The 20,105-nt window shown below is 42.2% G+C and overlaps 1 protein-coding gene across 1 annotated transcript in view; it reads left to right on the top strand.

Moving 5' to 3' along the window:
- The window catches only part of TTBK2 (tau tubulin kinase 2), a 104,645-nt gene that overhangs the window by 75,585 nt on the left and 8,955 nt on the right, over positions 1-20,105 (top strand). The window contains exons 12-14 of the mRNA XM_015420061.1: positions 2,368-2,584; positions 10,791-11,002; positions 11,208-11,772. Coding sequence (XP_015275547.1) covers positions 2,368-2,584; positions 10,791-11,002; positions 11,208-11,772 — 994 coding nt within the window. The remainder of the gene's footprint in view (positions 1-2,367; positions 2,585-10,790; positions 11,003-11,207; positions 11,773-20,105) is intronic.

Below are 20,105 nucleotides of genomic sequence, written 5' to 3'. Positions count from 1 at the left end.
TTCTATGTCCTTATTGTGGCTTGGAATGCAAAAAAAACGCAGGTTGCTAAATTTCTATTTTGAAGGGCAATATTAACAGAATTGGATCATCCATAGTCTTTGATAGCTGATTGTAATTAGCATATTAATCTGCAGTGATACTAATATGAATCTAAGACATGAACTGTAGTCATTGCACTCATAATGTACCACCTGCTGCATGACTACACCATCTTTTTGGAATAGCAGGGCCAGCTCCAGATTTTTTGGCATTCCCTTTAGCATCAGCATTGTGGCTACTCCTACTAGCCTCTGTAATCCTTCTTCCAATCCTGGTGGCTACAGGTGACAAACATCCTCATTTCAATTTACAATTCAGGTTAGATATTCCCACCCTGTGGAATAGTATTTTTGAGGTAGTGGCAAGACCAAAGTGCACCACTTTACCCTGTCTTCCTATGTGCTGAACTGGAGTTGGCGTAGAGCCACTGACATCCTCCTCAAGCCACAGCACAACATGCAGAAAAGAGTACAGACAGTGAGAACAGGTTGAGCTCATTTTGGCTGGCAGTGCTGGCCATGAGAGTCTCTTCTTTAGTCTAGAACTGAATGTATTCTTTGAGCTCAGGGTCTCTGAGGTCAGTGGTTTGAGCGGGAAGAAATTGAAATCTGAATTGCAGCTATTGCTTTGAACAGGGAAAAGAAGACAGGCTCCTAGAAATTATGACAGGCCTCATACTGCCTGCCAGTTTCAGAGATGAGTGTTATGCACCTGTGTTACTTTCTGTGCTAGAAAAAGACTCTGAAGCCTGATGGGCACAATCCTGTGGTGGCTTAATAGGTGAAATCCCAGCCTCAGATTTCAAGTTCATGGTTTGCACTCAATCTCTCTGACAGGCAATGTCCAAGGAGCTTCCACAACTAAGTACAGTTGAGTCTTCCTTAAGAAAAGAAGGGTTGTACTTTTCTGGGAGCAGCATCCTCTTACTTGAATACAGTGCCCTCTAATTACACATGTGGGGTCTGACTGATTGCTTAATGATAAGGAAAAGATGCAGGGTATACGCCCAGAAGCACTCTTTTAAACTTCGTCATGACTTAGGGTCCATACCATGTGAAGTGCTAGCACATTTAAGTTTGATAAAGATACAGTATATTCCAGCCCTTCTACGTTTAAGGGATAAGGAATTAACTGTACAAAATCTGGGGTCACTAGTAAATCTTGAACAGTGTCAACCATGAATAATATTGGTAAAGGTTGATGGAAATGTATTTTGCTAGAGAAGCTCTGCAAATACTTGGAATCCTGTTCAGCATGAGCAGAGTGGTATTTGGGGAAGCAAACTTTCTGATCTCTTCTGCCCGCCTATATGCACTACAACTTGCTGTGCCACTCACAATCATGCTCCAGGGAACAGTGGAACCTAAGAGCAACATGAGGGGTGAAGTGGGAATCTGTACTGGTAGGGAGAATTGGTAAAGACCTCCCTCCTGTGCTTTTCTTGGTAGAAATGCACTCTTCTTTCATTAAACATAGTTAGGCTCCAGACCATAATCCTTAACCAAAGGTAAATGTCAGAAAATCTTACTCAAGCTTGATCTGGAGAATTAATGCCATTGGTCCTTCTGTCCACTCTGCTACCCTCTGATTCTGATTAATATTAAATGTTTGGATTTGTTTCATAGGATTTTGATCAGGTCTGTGTACATTTTGTGATTCCATGCAAGTTCAGAAAAAGAATAGAAATTGGTATTGGGTGGGATCCAGACCAGTGTTCCCTCTAAGCTGAGTTAGTGTGAGCTAGCTCACAGTTTTTTAGCCTCAAGCTCACACATTTTTGTCTTAGCTCAGGAAGGATGGCTCTAGAGCAAACTAATTGATGCAATAGGCAAATCGCCTGCTCACAACTTTAATTCCAGTAGTTCACAAAGTAGAATTTTTGCTCACAAGACTCCACAGCTTAGAGGGAACATTGAGATTCCAGACTAAATTGGGAGTTTCCACTGAATTTCCCCCTTCAAACTGCATACACTCCTCATGTAATTCCTAAGGGTCCCATGTCCCCTAGGAGCAACATCTTGTGAAGATCAGCAACAAGCATTAAGACTCATTCAAGAAGGGTGGTGCCAAGGGAAATGGCAATTTAAAAGGGGAAAGAAAACAGAGAGAAAAGGGGGTGCTTAATACAAAATGGCTCATGATTTATCAGGAGCAGTATATAATTGCTTGGAAGTGATTAATCAGTTAATAAAACAAGTGGTTAATTAGTTAATAAAAAGCAGTTAATAATAATAATAATAATAATAATAATAATAATAATAATAATAATAATAATAGTGCTGCAGCCTTACTTTAAATACATTTGTGCATCTTTTCATGATTTATAGAATTGCCAATGCCACCCCAATACCAGGAGACTTGTTGAGAGAAAACACAGATGAAGTATTTCCAGATGAGCAGCTAAGTGATGGTGAGAACGGTATCCCTATTGGAATATCTCCAGAGAAGTTACCAGAGTCTCCTGGACATCATCGCCCTCAGGAAAAGGATGTATGGGAGGAGATGGATGCAAACAGGAATAAGATACAACTGGGAATCCATAAAGTAAGTCATGTAACTGATATGACAATAACATTCAACTGTTTCTTGCTTCTACTGTGTAAGCATTTTTGATCTTCTTCGTGGTGTCTGTTAATCACACCTATGGAATTATGTGCCTGCACTGATCCGAATTGGTGGTATGCAAAGCTCACAAAGGAATTTTCGCGCCTCCCTCCCAGGCACGTGCGGGAATCCCACTGAGCATGCCCAAGGAGGCGGGGCGCGGACATCCCTCCAGTTGTCTTCTGACCGCTGCGCTGTTAACAGTTCGTTTTTCTGCCGGTCCGTGACGAAGCGTTCTTGCCTCTCACGAGGGATCCGTTAGATCGTTCTCAAAGTTGTTCTTTTTGGACTTTGTCTTTCTTCTTCTTTTGTTAAAACCAAAGAAACCCCCAACAACAAACCTTTTGAGGAGTGCCGCTACCTCAGGCGGTCCCCCCCCTTTCTCCACCTGAGGTAAAAAAAATTCATTCGGCTCATCTGAGGAATTGTTTTTTTCTTATTTTTACTTCTGGCTAATTTGCTTTATTTTATGGCCAAGAAGTGTGGCTGCTTTAAAAGGTGTACCGGTTGTGGAAGTAAACTTGCCCTGAAGGATGGTAACACCCTTTGTATACTGTGTCTTGGGGAGACACACTGTCCGGAGACTTGTTGTCACTGCACCAAGTTTTCGAACCAACCCCGAAAAAATAGAGCTGCTAGACTCCGAGTGGCACTTTGGGAATCTGCACTTACCCCCCTGCCTTCTGGGGAAATGTCGTTGGAGACTTCTACTGATGCCCAACCGCTGGCGCCTCCGACAATATCGGAGTCCTTGACATTGGCCTTACCAGCTTGTCTACAGTCGACATCTGCTTTGAGTACACGTTTCAAGTGTTCAGCTCCTAAGGACACTTCTTCTGCCTCAACTCCGGCAAAAAAGAGGAAGAAGAAGGAGCATGAGAAGGTGAAGAAATCTGATCCCAAAAAAACTGTGCAGAAGTCTCACACTCTGAGCGGTGCTGGGAAACACGCAGGCTCTGCATTACCCCCTCTCCAGCGGGTGCACCCCGACATCGTGATTACTCTGATACCGGAGCTGATTGTCCCTCCGCCAATTGTACTGCTGGACTCCCCTGTACGACAGTTGAAACCCCTGGTATCGGAGCTTTCCATGACTTCATGCCCCAAGTCGCCAGTGGAGGTGCTACAGGTAATCCCGAACCGACGGTCTCGAGATAGGTCGCCATCATTTGTATCGTGGTCAGGAGGTCGTTCTAGGGATGTTTCCCCCATCCTGCCAGATCCCCAAGGTGGGGAGAATGTCTATTTGGTCCCGTGGACGTATGGATCATCCTTCGAGCTCCCCCAGGCGTGGAGAACGTCGATCCAGCTCCCCTCGGTGTGGAGAGTCGATATCGGTCTGAAGATTCTCATCTAGACCGAGATTTTCTTATTTGCCCAGGAGAAAGTCGAGATTCTCCGACGTACCTGGAGCCTCCTTTTCCGCCTCATTGGGACCATAGGCAACATATGCCGCTTTGGTTCTCGTCGCACCCAATGTTGACGCCAATGCCATGGATGATGCCATGTCCACAATCTGATTGGGACTGTAGGTCATGTCGCTCCCGCTCTCCCCAACGAAGATCCAAACCATCGGCGACTGTTTCCAAGCCGCCTGAGGAGCATCCTCTATCGCCTATTCAGCCTGAGGTCCGAACACAGACGGCGCCGATATTGAGCACTCAGGTACAAGTCAACACCGTGCCCTCGCTTCCGATGCTGGGATCATCGTCGGAATCTTCAAACTCGGATTCTTACACTGAAGCTTCAGAGTGGCCAAAATTCCCTGCGGGGGATTCACCAAATCAAGAGGTAGCTGATAACCTGCCCATCTCCCCTTCTGTGGACCTCTCCTCGTATGGGGATCTTATAAAGCGGATGGCTCTTTCGCTTGGGCTATCGATTGTGCAACATCAACCATCTATGTTGGACATGGATTTGGATGTGGTACAATTGGATACCTCCACATTGATCACCCTACCGATGTCATCTGTCCTTTTAGAGGCGGCTAAAGCTACATGGAACAAGCCATCTTCGATACTGGTGTCGTCTCGTCGTCTTGACCATATGTACAAGATCCAAGAGTCGGACACAGAATTCCGCCAGGTTCGTCCCAAGCCCAATTCAATGATAGTGTCATCCTCCTCGAAGGCCAAGCTTACTCATGCCACTCCTACAGATAAGGAGAGTAAAAAGTTGGATTCCATGGGCAGACGCTTTTATTCCGCATTAAAACATTTATTCCTTGGCATTAAAACATCTTAACTATTTAGCCTGTATGGGGTGCTATGAATATGCCCTCTGGGAACGCTTTGCAGAATTTGTGTTGTTGCTCCCTGAGGAGGTGAGAAAGCTTCAAAAAGAAGAATTGTTATTATCCAAGCAAATAATCAACTCGTCCAAGCATACTTTGGACTCATGTTCTAAGACAATGTCTTCAGCAATAGCCCTTAGAAGACATTCTTGGCTGAGAAACACCTCACTTCCTGCAGATACTAGGTCGTATATAGAGGACCTTCCTTTTGATGGTCAAGGCCTTTTTAATGCCTCCACGGATTTGGCCTTGCAAGAAATGGACAAAAGTATAAAGTCATCACAGTCACTAGGTGTCACCCCTTCGTCTAAACCCTTTCGTCCTCGTTCATGGTCAAGGAATGATTCCAAGCATCAGTTCACAAAATCATCTCTGGAGGAAGAATATAGACCACGTCAATCTTCATCTGCAAACAGACAACAATATCAGTCCAGACAAAGATACGACTCTGGCCAACAAGCCAGACCGAAGCTACCGATGGCCAGCAAACAGGGCCTTTGACTGCCATCTCCCAACCTTTTCCGTCCCTACCCGCCTCTTCCTATTTCTTCATGCCTGGGATGCCATCACATCGGACCAATGGGTCCTTTCCATCCTCACGGTTGGCTATTCTATAGAGTTCCTAGAGTTTCCACCTCTTCCAGTAGTCGTCATTACTCCGCCGTCGTCATGTCTCCTAAGGGAAGTAGCCATGCTTTTATCAAAGGGTGCCATAGAACCTGTGCCTCTAGACCACCAGGGCCAGGGTTTTTATTCCTGTTACTTTACGGTGCCCAAACAAGATGGCGGGCAGAGGCCGATTTTAGAACTCCACGGCCTCAACGCTTATATACAATACCGGAAATTCAAAATGACATCTCTACTGGTAATTTTACCTCTCCTGTCCAGGAACTGCTGGATGGCCACTCTCGACCTCGAAGATGCCTAGTTCCATCTAACTATCCACCCTCCCCATCGAAAATACCTCCAATTCGCGATAGGAGGAAGCCACTACCAATACAGAAGTCTACTGTTTGGCCTCAGCACGGCACCTCGTGTCTTCACCAAGACTATGGTGGTGGTGGTGGTGGCACACCTTCGCCTCTGTGGCTTGACGGTATTCCCGTATCTGGATGACTGGCTTCTGGTCGCATCTTCCAAGGACCTCCTCTCACGCCAGGTATCTCAGGCCCTAAACGTCCTTTGGAACCTCAGCCTCCGGGTCAACCACAAGAAGTCGCATCTGATTCCTTGTCAGAGAGTGCAGCTCATTGGGGTGATACTGGACTCCACTGAAGGCAAGGCCTTCCTCCCCAAGGACAGAACTTTCACTCTAGCCGCCCTCGCGGACCAAGTCCGGCTCCAGGAAACTTCATCGGCTTTACAAATTCAATGCCTGTTGGGATTCATGGCAGCCACAACTGTAGTCCTGCGATTTGCAAGGATACACATGCGTCCACTCCAGCTCTGGTTCGTTTAGCACTTCAAGCCCCTAAGAATGTCTCAAGTGGCTCGTCTCTCTCCGTCAAGGGAAGCACGGGACTCCCTTCTCTGGTGGACTCTGGCAAATAATATGACACAAGGTGTCCCGTTTTGTTCCTCCACTCCTGGCCTCACTCTCACAACCAATGCCTCACTTTGGGGATGGGGAGCCCACGTCAACGGCCACTCCATAGGCCACAAGTGGGATGCTTCGACCTCGAGAAACCATATAAATTATCTGGAACTTCTCGCTATCAAGCTGGCCCTCCAATCTTTCCAACCTCTGTTAGTGGGAAAATGTCTGTCTGTCCTAACAGACAATACAACAGCCCTCAGCTACATCAACAGGCAGGGCGGAACAGTCTCCTGCAGTCTCTGCCGTCTGGCACTGGGACTTTGGGCCTGGTGCATTCCCCTGCACATTTATCCCATCGCCCCCCACATTGCTGGCAGTGCCAACGTCCATGTGGACTTGCTCAGCAGGGGTCTCTCTCACCGCCACGACTGGGAGCTGAACTGGACCTACCTCAGTCCTGTGTTCTAGAAGTGGGGTACACCTCACGTAGATGTCTTTGTCACCTGGGACAGTTCCAAGTGTGCCCTGTTCTGTTGCAGAGGGGCTCAGAATCCCAAGGCCTTGGGAGACAGGCTCCTTTACCTGTGGAACAACAAATTTCTCTACATGTTCCCTCCTCTGCCTTCATTGTTACGGACAATCCCAAAACTCATGGCGGTACACACGAGGTGCATCCTTATTGCCCCCTGGTGGCCGAGACAATCTTGGGTCGCCAACCTACTCACATTGACCAGGGATCGTCATCCTTTTCCTCAGGTGCCAGATCTGCTCCTGTCAGAGGGAGGAGCGCTCCTGTTCTATGAGGTCCACAAACTCAACCTGACAGCCTATCTTGTGGACATTTGACATTTTCAGACAGGGTTGAGAATGTCTTACTGAATGCCAGAAAGGACTCTACGAGACGTTCCTACAGTTGGAAGTGGTCTCGGTTCTTGGCCTTTTTGCAGCCCTTGGATGTGCCTCCAATTTCTGTCAAACTTGACCGGATCCTGGAATTTCTTCTTTCTCTGGCAGACAAGGGCCTCTCACACTCCTCAATCAGAGTGTATTTGTCAGTGATTTCTGCCTACCATTCCGGTATCTACGGTTTCTCAGTTTTTTCTCACCCAATCTCAAAGAGGTTCCTCAAGGTTCTCCTCCACTTATATCCACCGATCTGTACGCCAGTACCTTTGTGGGACTTGCTGCTGGTACTGCAGCATCTAAGGGAGAAGCCCTTTGATCCTATGGCAACTTGTGATCTCAAACTTGCAGCATGGAAAACTGCATTTCTCATTGCCATTACCTTGGCCAGGAGGGTGGGCAAACTAGTGGCCCTTCGTCATGACCCACCTTTCCTTGTCTTCTTGCAGGATGGAGTGAGATAGATGCCTGACATCACTTTCCTGCCTAAAGTGGTCCCCGAGTTCCACCTCTCCTCAGAGATCTTATTGTCTGACTTCTTCCCTAACTCGGAAGATGACCAACAACGTCTCCTCCACACCCTTGATGTGAGGAGGGCGCTACTTTTTTTACTTGAATAGGACACGTACGAGTAGGAGGGACAATAACTTATATGTCTTCTACTCAAATCACTTGGCAGGACGAAAGATCTCAGCACAACGTCTCTCCAAATGGATTGTGGAAACTATTCAGCTGTGCTACCAGTTGGCTAAATGCCCGTTGCCCTTGCAACTCTACAAGATCCATGGCTACATCTACAGCCTTCTTGAAGGGTGCTTCCCTGTCGGCCATCTGCGGGACTGCGACATGGTCTACTCTGAACACTTTTATCAAACACTACGCTGTTGATGTTCGTGAACGCTACAGAGTGGACCTGGGTCATTTAGTTCTTTCGTCGGCAGAGCATTGAATTTGTGACAGCTCCCACCTCCAGGTGAGCCACTGCTTTTCCATCTCCCATAGGTGTGATGCACAGAGACCATGAAGAAGATAAACAGGTTGCTTACCTGTAACTGATGATCTTCGAGTGGTCATCTGTGCAGTCACACCACCCGCCCATCCTTCCCCACTGCTGTCACTTCATTATTTCTTCTCTGGTTATTGACATGACAGCGGTCAGAAGGAACTGGCGGGATGTCCGCGCCCCACCTCCTTGGGCATGCGCAGTGGGGTTCCCGCGCATGCCTGGGAGGGAGGCGCGAAAATCCCTTTGTGAGCTTTGCATACCACCGATTCGGATCAGCGCAGGCGCATCATTTCATAGGTGTGACTGCACAGATGACCACTCGAAGATCATCAGTTACAGGTAAGCAACCTGTTTTGTCTTTCTTGCTGGATCAAAACAGTGCACTATACTTCCCAGTACTGGCCAGTTAATGGCTCCTGAAAAACTAGGGCAGGGGTAGCCAAACTTGCTTAATGAAGAGCCACATAGAATAAATGTCAGATGCTTGAGAGCCACAAGGCATGAACGGATATTACACATTTTTATTGGAAAATATACAAATTGGCTTTTTATTAACATTAAATGAGACTGCCAAAAATAAAAACAAAAGGGGTAAAACAGATATTGATAATGGTATTTATTTGTCCAATGATATTTATTTGTCTAAGAGAGAGAAAAAAAGAGAGATGAAAAGAAAGAATGAAAAAGGTGGAAAGAGAGAGAGAAACAAGGAAAGCAAATAAATGGGGGGAAGGAAGGAAGACCGATAAAGGAAGGAAGGGAGAAAGAGAAAAAGAGAAAGGTGTAAAGAAAGCAAATAAATGGGGGAGGGAGGAAGGAAGGGGGAGAGAGAGAAAGAAAGCAAATAGATGGGTAGGTAGGGGAGGGAGAAAGAGAAAAAGAGAAAGGTGGAAAGAATGAAAGACGTGGAAAGAAAGGAGAAAGAGAGAAAGAGAAACAAAGAAAGCAAATAGATGGGGAGAGGGAGGAGGAGGAAGGAAGGGAGAGAGAGAGAGAGAGAAAGGAAGGGAGGGAGAAAGAAAGGTGGAAAGAAAGCAGTTGGGGAGAGAGGAAGGAAGTGGAAAAGAGAGAGAGAGGTGGAAAGAAAGCAAATAAATGGGGAAGGAGGAAGGGAGAGATGGAAAGAATGCAACTTTAACTTTAAATGTGTTCTCCAGTCCCCCCATGCCAGCTGGCTTGGCGAAGGGATTTAAAGAGACAAATGCCTTCTCCAAGCTGGCCAGTGGGAGGGGGGTGCTTTGAGAACACATTTCAAGTTAAAACTGCTTTCTTTCTGTTTCCCCCTACCTCAAGCCTACCAAGGGAGGGGAACACTGGCTCGGGAAGGGAAGACTGATCAGGAAGGCATGCCTCCCCTTCGCTTCCCCAGCTTCTTGGCCGGGAGCTGCACAATATGTGTGGAAGAGCTGCAAGAGCTGCAATGGCACAACAAGGGGAAAATGCATGTGCCCAAATTTGACATCAATGATCAATAAATTTAATTAAACATATAGTAGAACAAATTTTCCAAAAACAGGTAGAAGTAGAACAATTTTTCAAAAACAAGTAGAAATTCACCGGTGGAGTTTTGCCACACAATTTGTGTGAATTCAAGAAAGTCCTTAATCTGAAAGAATGTAGTAGTGTTCTGCCAGCTGACTTGACGGACCCCCAGTTCTAAATCCGTTTCAGTAATTTTTCTTTCTTTCAAGAATCATGCTGGATATAGACATCCATAAAGCATATTCAAATGCAGTGATTCCCAATGCAGAATCTACTATTTCATGGAACCTCCCTTCAAATTTCTGAAGTATTTCACCATTTACGTTCCCTCCGTCGAGTCAGCTGGCAGAACAATACTACATCCTTTCAGATTAAGGACTTTCTTGAATTCACATAAGTTGTGTGGCAAAACTCCACCTGTGAATTTCTACTTGTTTCAAACTTCACCAGTGAATTTCTACCTGTTTTTGAAAAATTGTTCTACTTCTACCTGTTTTTGGAAAATTTGTTCTACTTTATATGTTTAATTAAATTTATTGATCATTGATGTTAAATTTGGGCACATGCATTTTTTTCTTGTTTGGATAGTAGTATGCAGCATATATATCCATCAAATCCTTTAGATCTGAATTTCAGTTTAAGATAAAAGAAGTAACTTTAAAATCACGAAGATTTCATATTAGTCACAAGTGAAAACTGATAGTTGTTTTGTAAAGCTAAGACCAGCTTTGGTGGAAGATCAGTCTAAACTGAAGTCAGTCATCTGACTTGGTGTCTAACTGCATATGGTGTCTGAGTCCACATTACATTACAAAATGGTCAAATGTGAGAACTGAAGTATCTTCCTCATAAATATTTTGACAGATATTATATTTGGCCAGCTATAACCTAAAGGTTATAGTTAATGTGTATTGTTTTGTTATAGGCTGCTACAGAAGAGGAGAATAGTCATGGGCTAATTAATGGCATGCTCAATGCACCAAGCCTAGGTTCTCCAATTCGAGTTCGTTCTGAGACCACACAACAAGACAGGGATGTCCCCTTGGTTCGGAAGTTACGATCAATCCACAGTTTTGAACTGGAAAAACATCTGACCTTGGAGTCAAAGCCAGACGCAGATAAATTTCTGGAAATTTGGTATGTAACAGTTTCATTTATGCTGAATTTCTTTCAGTTCAAGATATCACATCAGACTTAATTTGATCTGTTCTTAGGCACAGATTTCACCAGTATTCATGCCTATTCTTTGCAACAGTTGGAAAGTAGTTGCAGACTTCAATGGAAAGAGTTATGATGTTCAGGTGATTCTAATTTGCTATGTCACATATTTTTTTCCACCTAGCATGGAGAAGAAGAAAAGAGAGTTGAATGCTAGGAAAGAATCTGCTGCTGCTTCTCAGAAAACCCCTTTGCCTGCAGTTACCTCCTGCAATGAACATGTTTGGCACTATGATGAAGAATACCTTCCTGAAGGTTCCAAGCCTGCTTCTGGGTATTCTCCAGAACATGGAGATGGTGGTGTTAGCAATGGATATGTGGCTATCAATTTAAGTTCCTGTCAGCAGGAGGTTGACTCTAAGGAATGGGTGATAGTGGACAAAGAACGGGACTTGCAAGATTTCAGGACTAATGGAGTTTTAGGGCATAAAACAACTGGGAGCCCCTCCGATGATGAACCTGAAGTGCTTCAAGTCCTTGAGGAGTCCCCACAAGAGGATAAGTTTAGCGCTCATGGCAAGAATGCAGTTGAAGGGGCAGCACTGGATCTAGCAGTTGAATGTTGTGGTATTGCAGCTTCTGAGCAATTTACAAATCAACTAGAACTCCCAGTTGGAACTGTTGGCCAGCTTCTTGCTGTCACACCCACAAGTCTAATGGAGGCCCAAGCAGAAGGGGCTCTTACTCCTGTAAGTGAATTGCTGATGGCTGTTGCTTGTCTCTGTTATATTCAAGCCATATGAGAAATCACTGATTGAAAAGGAAATATCTAATCTCTAAGGAAAGTTGAGAGTTATATTACTTTGTCTGATTAATTTAATTCTTAAGAGGATAGTAATTAACAAAGCTTTGCAACAAGTTTCCAAGGATTTATTATGTGTTTCTAATAAGCCCACAGTTCTCCAAGGTAGATGTAATTAAAATACACTCTGATAATGAAGTAATGAGCACTAAAAACTTGTTAAGATATATGTACAGTAATAAATTACAAGGATGGTGGTATGGTTTAAGAAATGTGAAACAGTAAAGGTGCTTTTTCAATATCCATAATGAAAACATTTTTGTTCTCTACCCCAAGAGTGGGCAGCTTGTTCAGCTTTGAGGGCCACCTTGAAAATGGCATATTTAACTAGATAAAATTAACTTCAATGCCAGTTTTATTCTCTTAGCCAAACTACTATTGGTAGATACATTGCAGTTATGCTCATCATTATATATGAAGATATGTGTCAGCTCTTATGCTTCCTCCACTTCTCAGTTCTTTCATTTTCAACCTTGTGCCAGTTTCTACCTCCATCAGTCCACTGTTTCACCCCTCCTTCGCTTGGTCCCAGTTCTTAGTCTATTCTGAGGAGGCTGCCCTCTCTGCCTGCCAACAACCTGTGGTTGTTGCCACCCCTAGGACCTATGTGAGTTTTTCTCCCAGCCAAACTGAATGTATCCATGGTTAACATAGATTCTAGTGTAATTTCTAAGAGAGGCAATAGTCAGACCCACTGACAAGATGTGAGAACTAGCTTTGGAAGTCCTCAGGCTTCCACATGTCCTCTTTACTCCTTCCCTTCTCTCTCCTTGTGTATGGCTCAACAACTGAAGATGTGGGGATTCCCAATAAGCTACATGTTAAGTCTGAACCACAAATTATGGTTTGTTCTCTTGTCTATAAACCTATCTTGGTTTGTAGGCAAGAGAGAAAAAGAAACGTAGGTTGTGATTCAGATACAAAAACAAACATTTTTGCATTCAGAAACCATTGGGGGGGGGGGGGGGGGGATGATGTGACAGAACCAAATACTTCCAAGGCTCACTTCCATAACAACAAATCATGGTTAGCTGTTAAGAATCGAATGTAGCCCATGACAAAAGTGGCATGGGTAGTTTGTTCTTCATGGGGGAGGGAGTTTATCCTACCTTTAAGGGGTTGGCTTGATCTGTTTGGAGCACATGTCTGGAAGCTGTGTTTTTGGCTCTAACCCTCAAAGTGTGGTGTATAATGGTCTCATGTAATTTTAATATTTTGATTATGCTGACTGATTCTGAGTGATGCCATCTAGACACTGTTGGAGAAACTGATATATTCAAGATGGCATCCAGTAAACCCTGCCAAAAGGAAAAGGACCTGAGTATTCACATTCTTGAAGACAGGCACTGTGCAACAAGAGCAGTTATTGCCACTGAGGTATCAGTAATAAAAATAAAGTTCTGAAGCTTTCCAGCATTGGGGAGATTAATGCCAGTATGTTAAATATCATTGATCAATTTGTATCTGTATCTGTATGCTATGGAAATAAAGAGCAGTGGGGTAGTATTTTACTATTCCAGGTACAGAAGGCATAATTCTCCTGTGATGCAGCTGCTCTTTCTGACATGTAGAGGGATTGGTCTCAAGACTCTAGTGAGGAATATCTGTGCTACTTGGGGGCTGGTGCTCCTTTCTGTTCTGCATGAGTAGCTCCACTAACAGGAGAGGACAGTTTCATCTCCTTGTCCCTTCTTCCCCCAGCCCTCCAACACTCAAGACTATTTCTCTGTGTGGATCTTGTGACCCTGGAGGGAGCTGCAAAATGGAGGGGCATATGTGTCTTCTGCACACATAGTAGGAGGTTGTCTAGCATATCTAAGATACAGTATGATGTTTGGCTAACTGTAACTGGAAGCCAAAAAGTATATGCAGCATTAGAACTGAAATCTTTGCCTCTAAGTTCATGTGCCATTGAGGAAAATATTAAAAGGGAGCACACCGAGTCTTGTGTTTGAATAGCAGCAATGAATCAAGATATGGAGCCTACATGCTTTGAGTGGGAAAAAGGGTTATCAATATCTTGCCCCTTATTTTGGCACTATCACTGACTGAAGCAGCACTCAGTGAGGCTTTGAAGACTGACTTGGAACACTGCTGCTGAACACTGCTGCTGTGTTTGATTAGAAGATGCCACTGTGATATGGGTTGTTCCAGATGTTCCAGTACAAACAAGTGCAAAAATAAATGGAACAATTCTGCTTTTAGTGATGAGGACAGTGAAGAAGGCTAGATATGTAGTGTAAGGTTTGTACAGATTTCTGCAACGTGTTAACTGCTGCTTCTGTGAGAAATGGAAAGCTATTGTTTCATAATTTTGTCTCTTATTACTTGTTTTGATTTGCCTAATGCCACTAATGTGTATGTTTGCCAACAACTGTGTTCTTTTCAGCATATCAATAGTAAATTATATTTGTACGTCATTGAAGCATGATGTTAAGTTATACTCCGTAATAACTATATTTCATTCTTGCTTAATAAGTGATTCCATATGTTGGGAAGTTTCAGAAATTAATTTCTTGTAGGCCAAAATCTACACTTAGACAGAAATTATTTTCCCTAGATTTTGTAGAAGCTAAATTATGTATATATTTTTGTTTTGATGGATGCCATCTTGAAAATATGAAATTCCACAAGTCTTTATTAATATGGTCATAGACTAGCACAAATCTCAGCAAAATTCTCAACCACCACATCAAGCAAGAAGAAGAATTAAAATTAACTCCCACACATTAAAATTCCACAAGTTTCACAAGATGGTAATACTTTGATTCAAAATTACCATGTTCAAAATATACTAGATGACATTAGGATATTGCACACTTTGTCAGGTTTACAGTGCTATTTTAAGCAGAGTTGTACCCTTCCAAATCCATCGACTATAATGGATTTAGAAGGGTGTGATTTTATTTAGGATTGCACTGCTAGTCTGAGAACAAAGTTTGAGTCCAGTGGTCCAGCTAGTCTGAGTCTGTTTCAACAGAGCATTTAGTATGGAGAGACTAACCCTGAGCAACGGGGAGTTTATTAATAAACACCCCAAACAACAACTTTATGTGGAACAAAATGAAGCATAAAATTGTTGGGCTAGAATTTATATAGAGATTGCAGTAATGTTTATGTCTAAGATAATGTTTTTAGTGCAGGTTTAATATGTGCACAAATAGAATTCCTAATCCCCATATTGTGTAATTCATTGTAACCTCTTTATTTCATGCCATGATTTTGAAATTCCCAGTCCATTTTTTGAGGAGTATTTTAACAATCCTGGAGCATACCAGTAAATTACACCATTCTGTTACTATGCTAGTTAAACAAGGGTCAATATAACAATCATCTTGTCTCGTGCTACTGCAAAGAGTTTCATTCTGTAAACATTCTGAATTTGCACTTTCAGAGGGATCAAATGAAATGTGGAAGGCAAGCTTTACTTCAAGAAGGGATAATGACATAATTATCTGTTTTTTCCACCACAAATATTTAACATTGCCAGTGGTTATTCTTTAGAATATCAGTGGAAGTGACCTATAAAACTACATGCAGTAACCAGTCTTAAGTGTTCTTAATATAATATTTGCATCATTTTCTTTTCCTTGCCATGTTGTTGTTCTCACAGCTCTACTCACCTCACATGCTGCATTTCTCCACCCCAAGAATTTCAAGTCCCATTCTCCGTACCTTGAGCCCTATATCCCATCTCACCACCTACCTGGAACCTAAGAAAGAGGTTGGCTTTCCAAGGAGTCAGTCAGCAGAGAGCCACTCTTCTTCTTCCTGGTCAGCTGCCCGTAGGCAACTTCCTGTTATTCCCAGTGGAAACAAGTTCCCCCCTGTCATTCGCATCTCAAAAGCACAACTCCAGCAGGTGAATGCATCTTCATCTTCATAAAAGCAACTCCACTGTGTCAGTCATTTCTAAGTTACACAATTCCTGTGTCAGATCAAGATGGTTAGCCGTGTTAGTCTGTCTGTAGCAGCAGAAAACAGCAAGAGTCCAGTAGCACCTTAAAGACTAACAAAATATGTGGCAGGGCATGAGCTTTTGTGATGACTCATGAAAGCTCATACCCTGCCACATATTTTGTTAGTCTTTAAGGTACTCCTGGACTCTTGCTAATTCCTGTGTCAGTCATTTGCTAAGTTACACAATGCACTATTGCACTGAGCAAATGCAGACTCCTATTGCTATAAAAGTATCTTTGGATAATGATGCTGAAAAATATTGTACATGAGAAAAAAAGAATTAGAAGATTTAAAGTTGAGACAAGAGCACAAACTACAATAGTTGGAGGACAGGACAGAGGAAACAGGCTATTTTGGATAGAAGATAATGTCAGTTATTTTTAACTATTTAACTTAATTTATAGCTTGCCTTTCTCACCAGTGGGGACCCAAAGCAGCTTACATTGTTTTTGTCTCCTCCATTTTATTACCACAGCCCTGTGAGGTAGGTTATGCTGAGAATGTGTGACTAGCTCAAGATCACTCAGAAAGCCGCCTTGGCAGAGTAGGAATTCGAACATGGGTCTCCCAAATCCTAGTCTGACACTCTAACCACTATAACGTGCTAAAATGTGAAGGAGAATTTTTTGCAGTTTTAATTTTTGGAAATAAGAACCAGGAGTCACAATTGAGTAGAATGTCCATTAAGCTACATGTTGATGTGTATGTTAAATCATTATATATGCATAAAGCAGTTTGAGCCTCACTTAAGGATTGGTAGGGTAATCAAAATTGTCAAGGTATTTCTACAACAAATAGTGGGAATTTGGCATATATGTAGTCCAAGGCACCAAGATTGGTAGCAAGGCCTGTAAATGGGACATTTTAACATCTGCTATTGAAATACATAACATACAACCATCCTCATAGTAGTGGTATTCATTCTAGCCAAGCCAAATATGGTACAGAATATATGAGTATGGGAACTGCCTCTTCCCATACTTGAATCGGCTTCAGCTTAGAGGAAGGGATTTGTGGTGAAGGATAAAGATGTACCCGTGCTTGCAAAATATAGTCTGTCAGTGCAGTCCTAAACAGAAGTATAGCCTTCTAAACCATTGACTTCAATGGACAGAGGTTGTAACTTTGCTTAGGACTGCATGGTGCATTTAGTAACTAGCATATATGTAACATACATGTTTTTTATTGATTAAAATTGAAAACACTACATAGTTCTTTCAAGGCACTGGTAAATATACTTATGGCTGAGATAGTGGCAAAGCTGCTGTTTATTTTAATGGCTATGGATTATAGCTCAAGTTATTAGTTCAGGCTACTTGAGCAACAGGAGCTGCGGTGGCTCAAGTGGTTAAGACGCTGAACTGCAGGCTGTGGAAGGTCGGTAGTTCAGCAGTTCGAGATCCGAGTGCGCCACATGACGGAGTGAGCTCCCGTCTCTAGTTCTAGCTCCTGCCAACCTAGCAGTTCAAAAGCAAGAAATTGCAAGTAGATAAATAGGTATCACTTCGGTGGGAAGGTAATAGCATTCCATGAACCATGGAAATGTCTTTGGACAGCGCTGGCTCTTCGGCTTTGAAACGGAGATGAGCACCGCAACCCTAGAGTCAGATTTGACTGGCTTTTGAGCAAGGGAACCTTTACCTTTATTTTTTACTTGAGCAAAGCAAGATATCTGTAATAGAAATTAATGACAGGATTTAGTAATATCAGATAGGGAAGATTGTTTTCTCAGTGCTATATATATAATATCCAAGCTAACAGTCTTCCCAGTGCTTTATATATAATGTCCAAGCTAACATTCTTCCCTATCTGATATTATTAAAATCCTATAATTAATTTATTTCCATTAATTTTCTTTCCAGGGGAAGAGGTTATTGGTCAAAATCATTGAAGCAATCTTATAATTGACAATAAGCGCAGAGGAATGTTCTGCTTGTAATGACTATTACACAGTGTGGCTTAACCTCTCATTTTAGTCCATCTCACCATAAATATCATGTTTATTTCTTTATTTCTTTATTCTTTAGATTTATATCCCGCCCTCCCCGAAGGCTCAGGGTGGCTAACAGGGCATAAATGCCAAATTATAACAATAAAACAGTATAAAAACATAATACAACATAGTATTAAAATTACTAACAATAAAAATATCGGTGCTCCAATTTTTGCACATCCTTTTATATTGTTTTAAATGCAAAATATTTTATTTCATATGCCATAGCTGATGTTATAACATATGAATATATTTGGCAAAAAACCCCAAAAGAAACTTTTGTTGCTGATTTAAGAGGATGATAACACAATATTGCAGGTATACTGGTGTCAAAATTCTGTGTGTGATCTGTGTAATTTGTGGTTTCTCAGCAGCATCAGTAATTTTTAGTACCCTCATCTGGATAGTTGTTAGTTTATCCTTTGTTGTTAGTTTATCCATGCTTAAAACTGCAGTATTGTTTAAAATCCCTTGCTGCCTGCAAGATGAGAGATTTTGATTTTTTAAAAAAATACATCTTTCTTGAAATGCAGCTGATTTAGTCTTGTATCATTTTTTTGCCCTCAGGTTAAAGAGTTTCCTGGCCACCTGTTTATGCCTGTCAAAAGGGAAAAAACTGTTCCTCAACAAAAGGCAAAAGAGAAATTTCCAAAATAAGGATTTGGTTTTAATGAAATAGTTAAGAAATATATTAAGGGTCACTAGGATGGAAATTTTCTCACTCCCCCTCCCTCTATGATTCTATGAAGAGCAATAAGGTAGCCAATACAAATATAATATAAATAGTTCTGAAATAATAGAGAATGAAAATTTTGCCAACAATTCCTCCTATATCCTCTGTCATTTCTCTAACACTATCATAAGGTCATAATGAAGTTCAGTGCAACAAATAAGGAAATTCAGCAAGAATTTCTAGTAGAAAATATAGACTTACTGAAACAATTCTAGTTCCAGTGAGTCTTTAGCAAAATTTTAGTCTGACTTGATGTTGCTGAATTTTAGTTTGGTGGTTGTAATTTTATTTTATGCCATTTGTGGTAAACTGCCTTGAGTGCATGTTGAAAAGATGGGGGAATAAACAATAATTAATAAAATGTTCTTAGAAATTATTAGAAAGAAATTAGAAATTTATATGTGCCTCTTATTTGGCTAGCCAATAGGTTGCTACTTGCCATACCCAAGTATTGCCCTCATGTAACTGCATGGAAGTATAATAGGAACGTCACAGTTACAATAATGTAGGAAAGGGACAGTCAATAAAGCACACAGTCTTAAAACCCAGTTTACGTTATTAAATAAAATTTGAAGCCAGAATTTTCATGACTATAGCACAACTTGCCTTCATATCTGACTCTAATATTTTCATTCTGTTTTCTTTTATTTAATTCCCAAATGACGGTCAAATTTCAAAATTTTCACATAAACTCCTAATTCAAAAGATGACGACTGAGGCCAAATGTTAAACTTTAATTAGCAAACTGGGGTGAGTCATTTTGGTCAGAGCTGATTGGTTTTGGAGGAAGAGTCCTTTGAGTACTTTCTCCTGGAACATTTTTGCAGCCTCAGTTTGCCCTCTGGGGTTATTTGCTGTGGTCACACACACTAAATAATCCACTTTCAATGCACTTTCAAATTGGATTTTGCTAATTCACACAGTAAAAATCCAGTTTGAAAGTGCATTGAAAGTGGATTATTTAATATGTGTGACCGCAGCCTATGTGTGGTATCTGTATGTTTCCCCTACAGGGCAATTAACAGTTGCAAGAGGGTGACTGAGACTGCATAAATGGTATGTGTGTGCGTATATATGTGAGTCAGTGAGAGAGAAAGGGGGTTAATTTCTTCATGCCATGATTTTTATCGAAATTGGGAGCTCCTCCTCCATGCAGCTGTTATTTAAAAGGCAGATGCACCATTATTGGATCTTCTGTCATCAGGACAGAATATCTTTTCTGCAAAGAAAGGCTACAAAATCTGGGCTTTTCCGTTTAAATAAAAGATAACTAAAGGGATATAAGTTTATAAAATTATGCATGAGGTGGGAAAAGCAGATAGAGCTTTCTCTCCCCTAAATCTAGAACTTGGGGGTAACCAATGAAGTTAATGGGCAAGAGATTTAGGACAGACTTCTTCAATTTGGTGTATTGGTTAAGTGTGCGGACTCTAATCTGGGAGAACCGGGTTTGATTCCCCACTCCTGCTGATGTGACCTTGGGTCAGTCACAAGCTCTGGCACAGCTGTCCTTGAAAAAGAGCAGTTTGTGTCA

Source organism: Gekko japonicus, unplaced genomic scaffold (genome assembly GCF_001447785.1).
Source record: "Gekko japonicus isolate JY-2015 unplaced genomic scaffold, Gekko_japonicus_V1.1 scaffold27, whole genome shotgun sequence".
Classification (NCBI taxonomy): domain Eukaryota; kingdom Metazoa; phylum Chordata; class Lepidosauria; order Squamata; family Gekkonidae; genus Gekko; species Gekko japonicus.
Note: the sequence above shows the minus strand (reverse complement) of the source record. Positions and strands in the feature narration are given on the sequence as shown.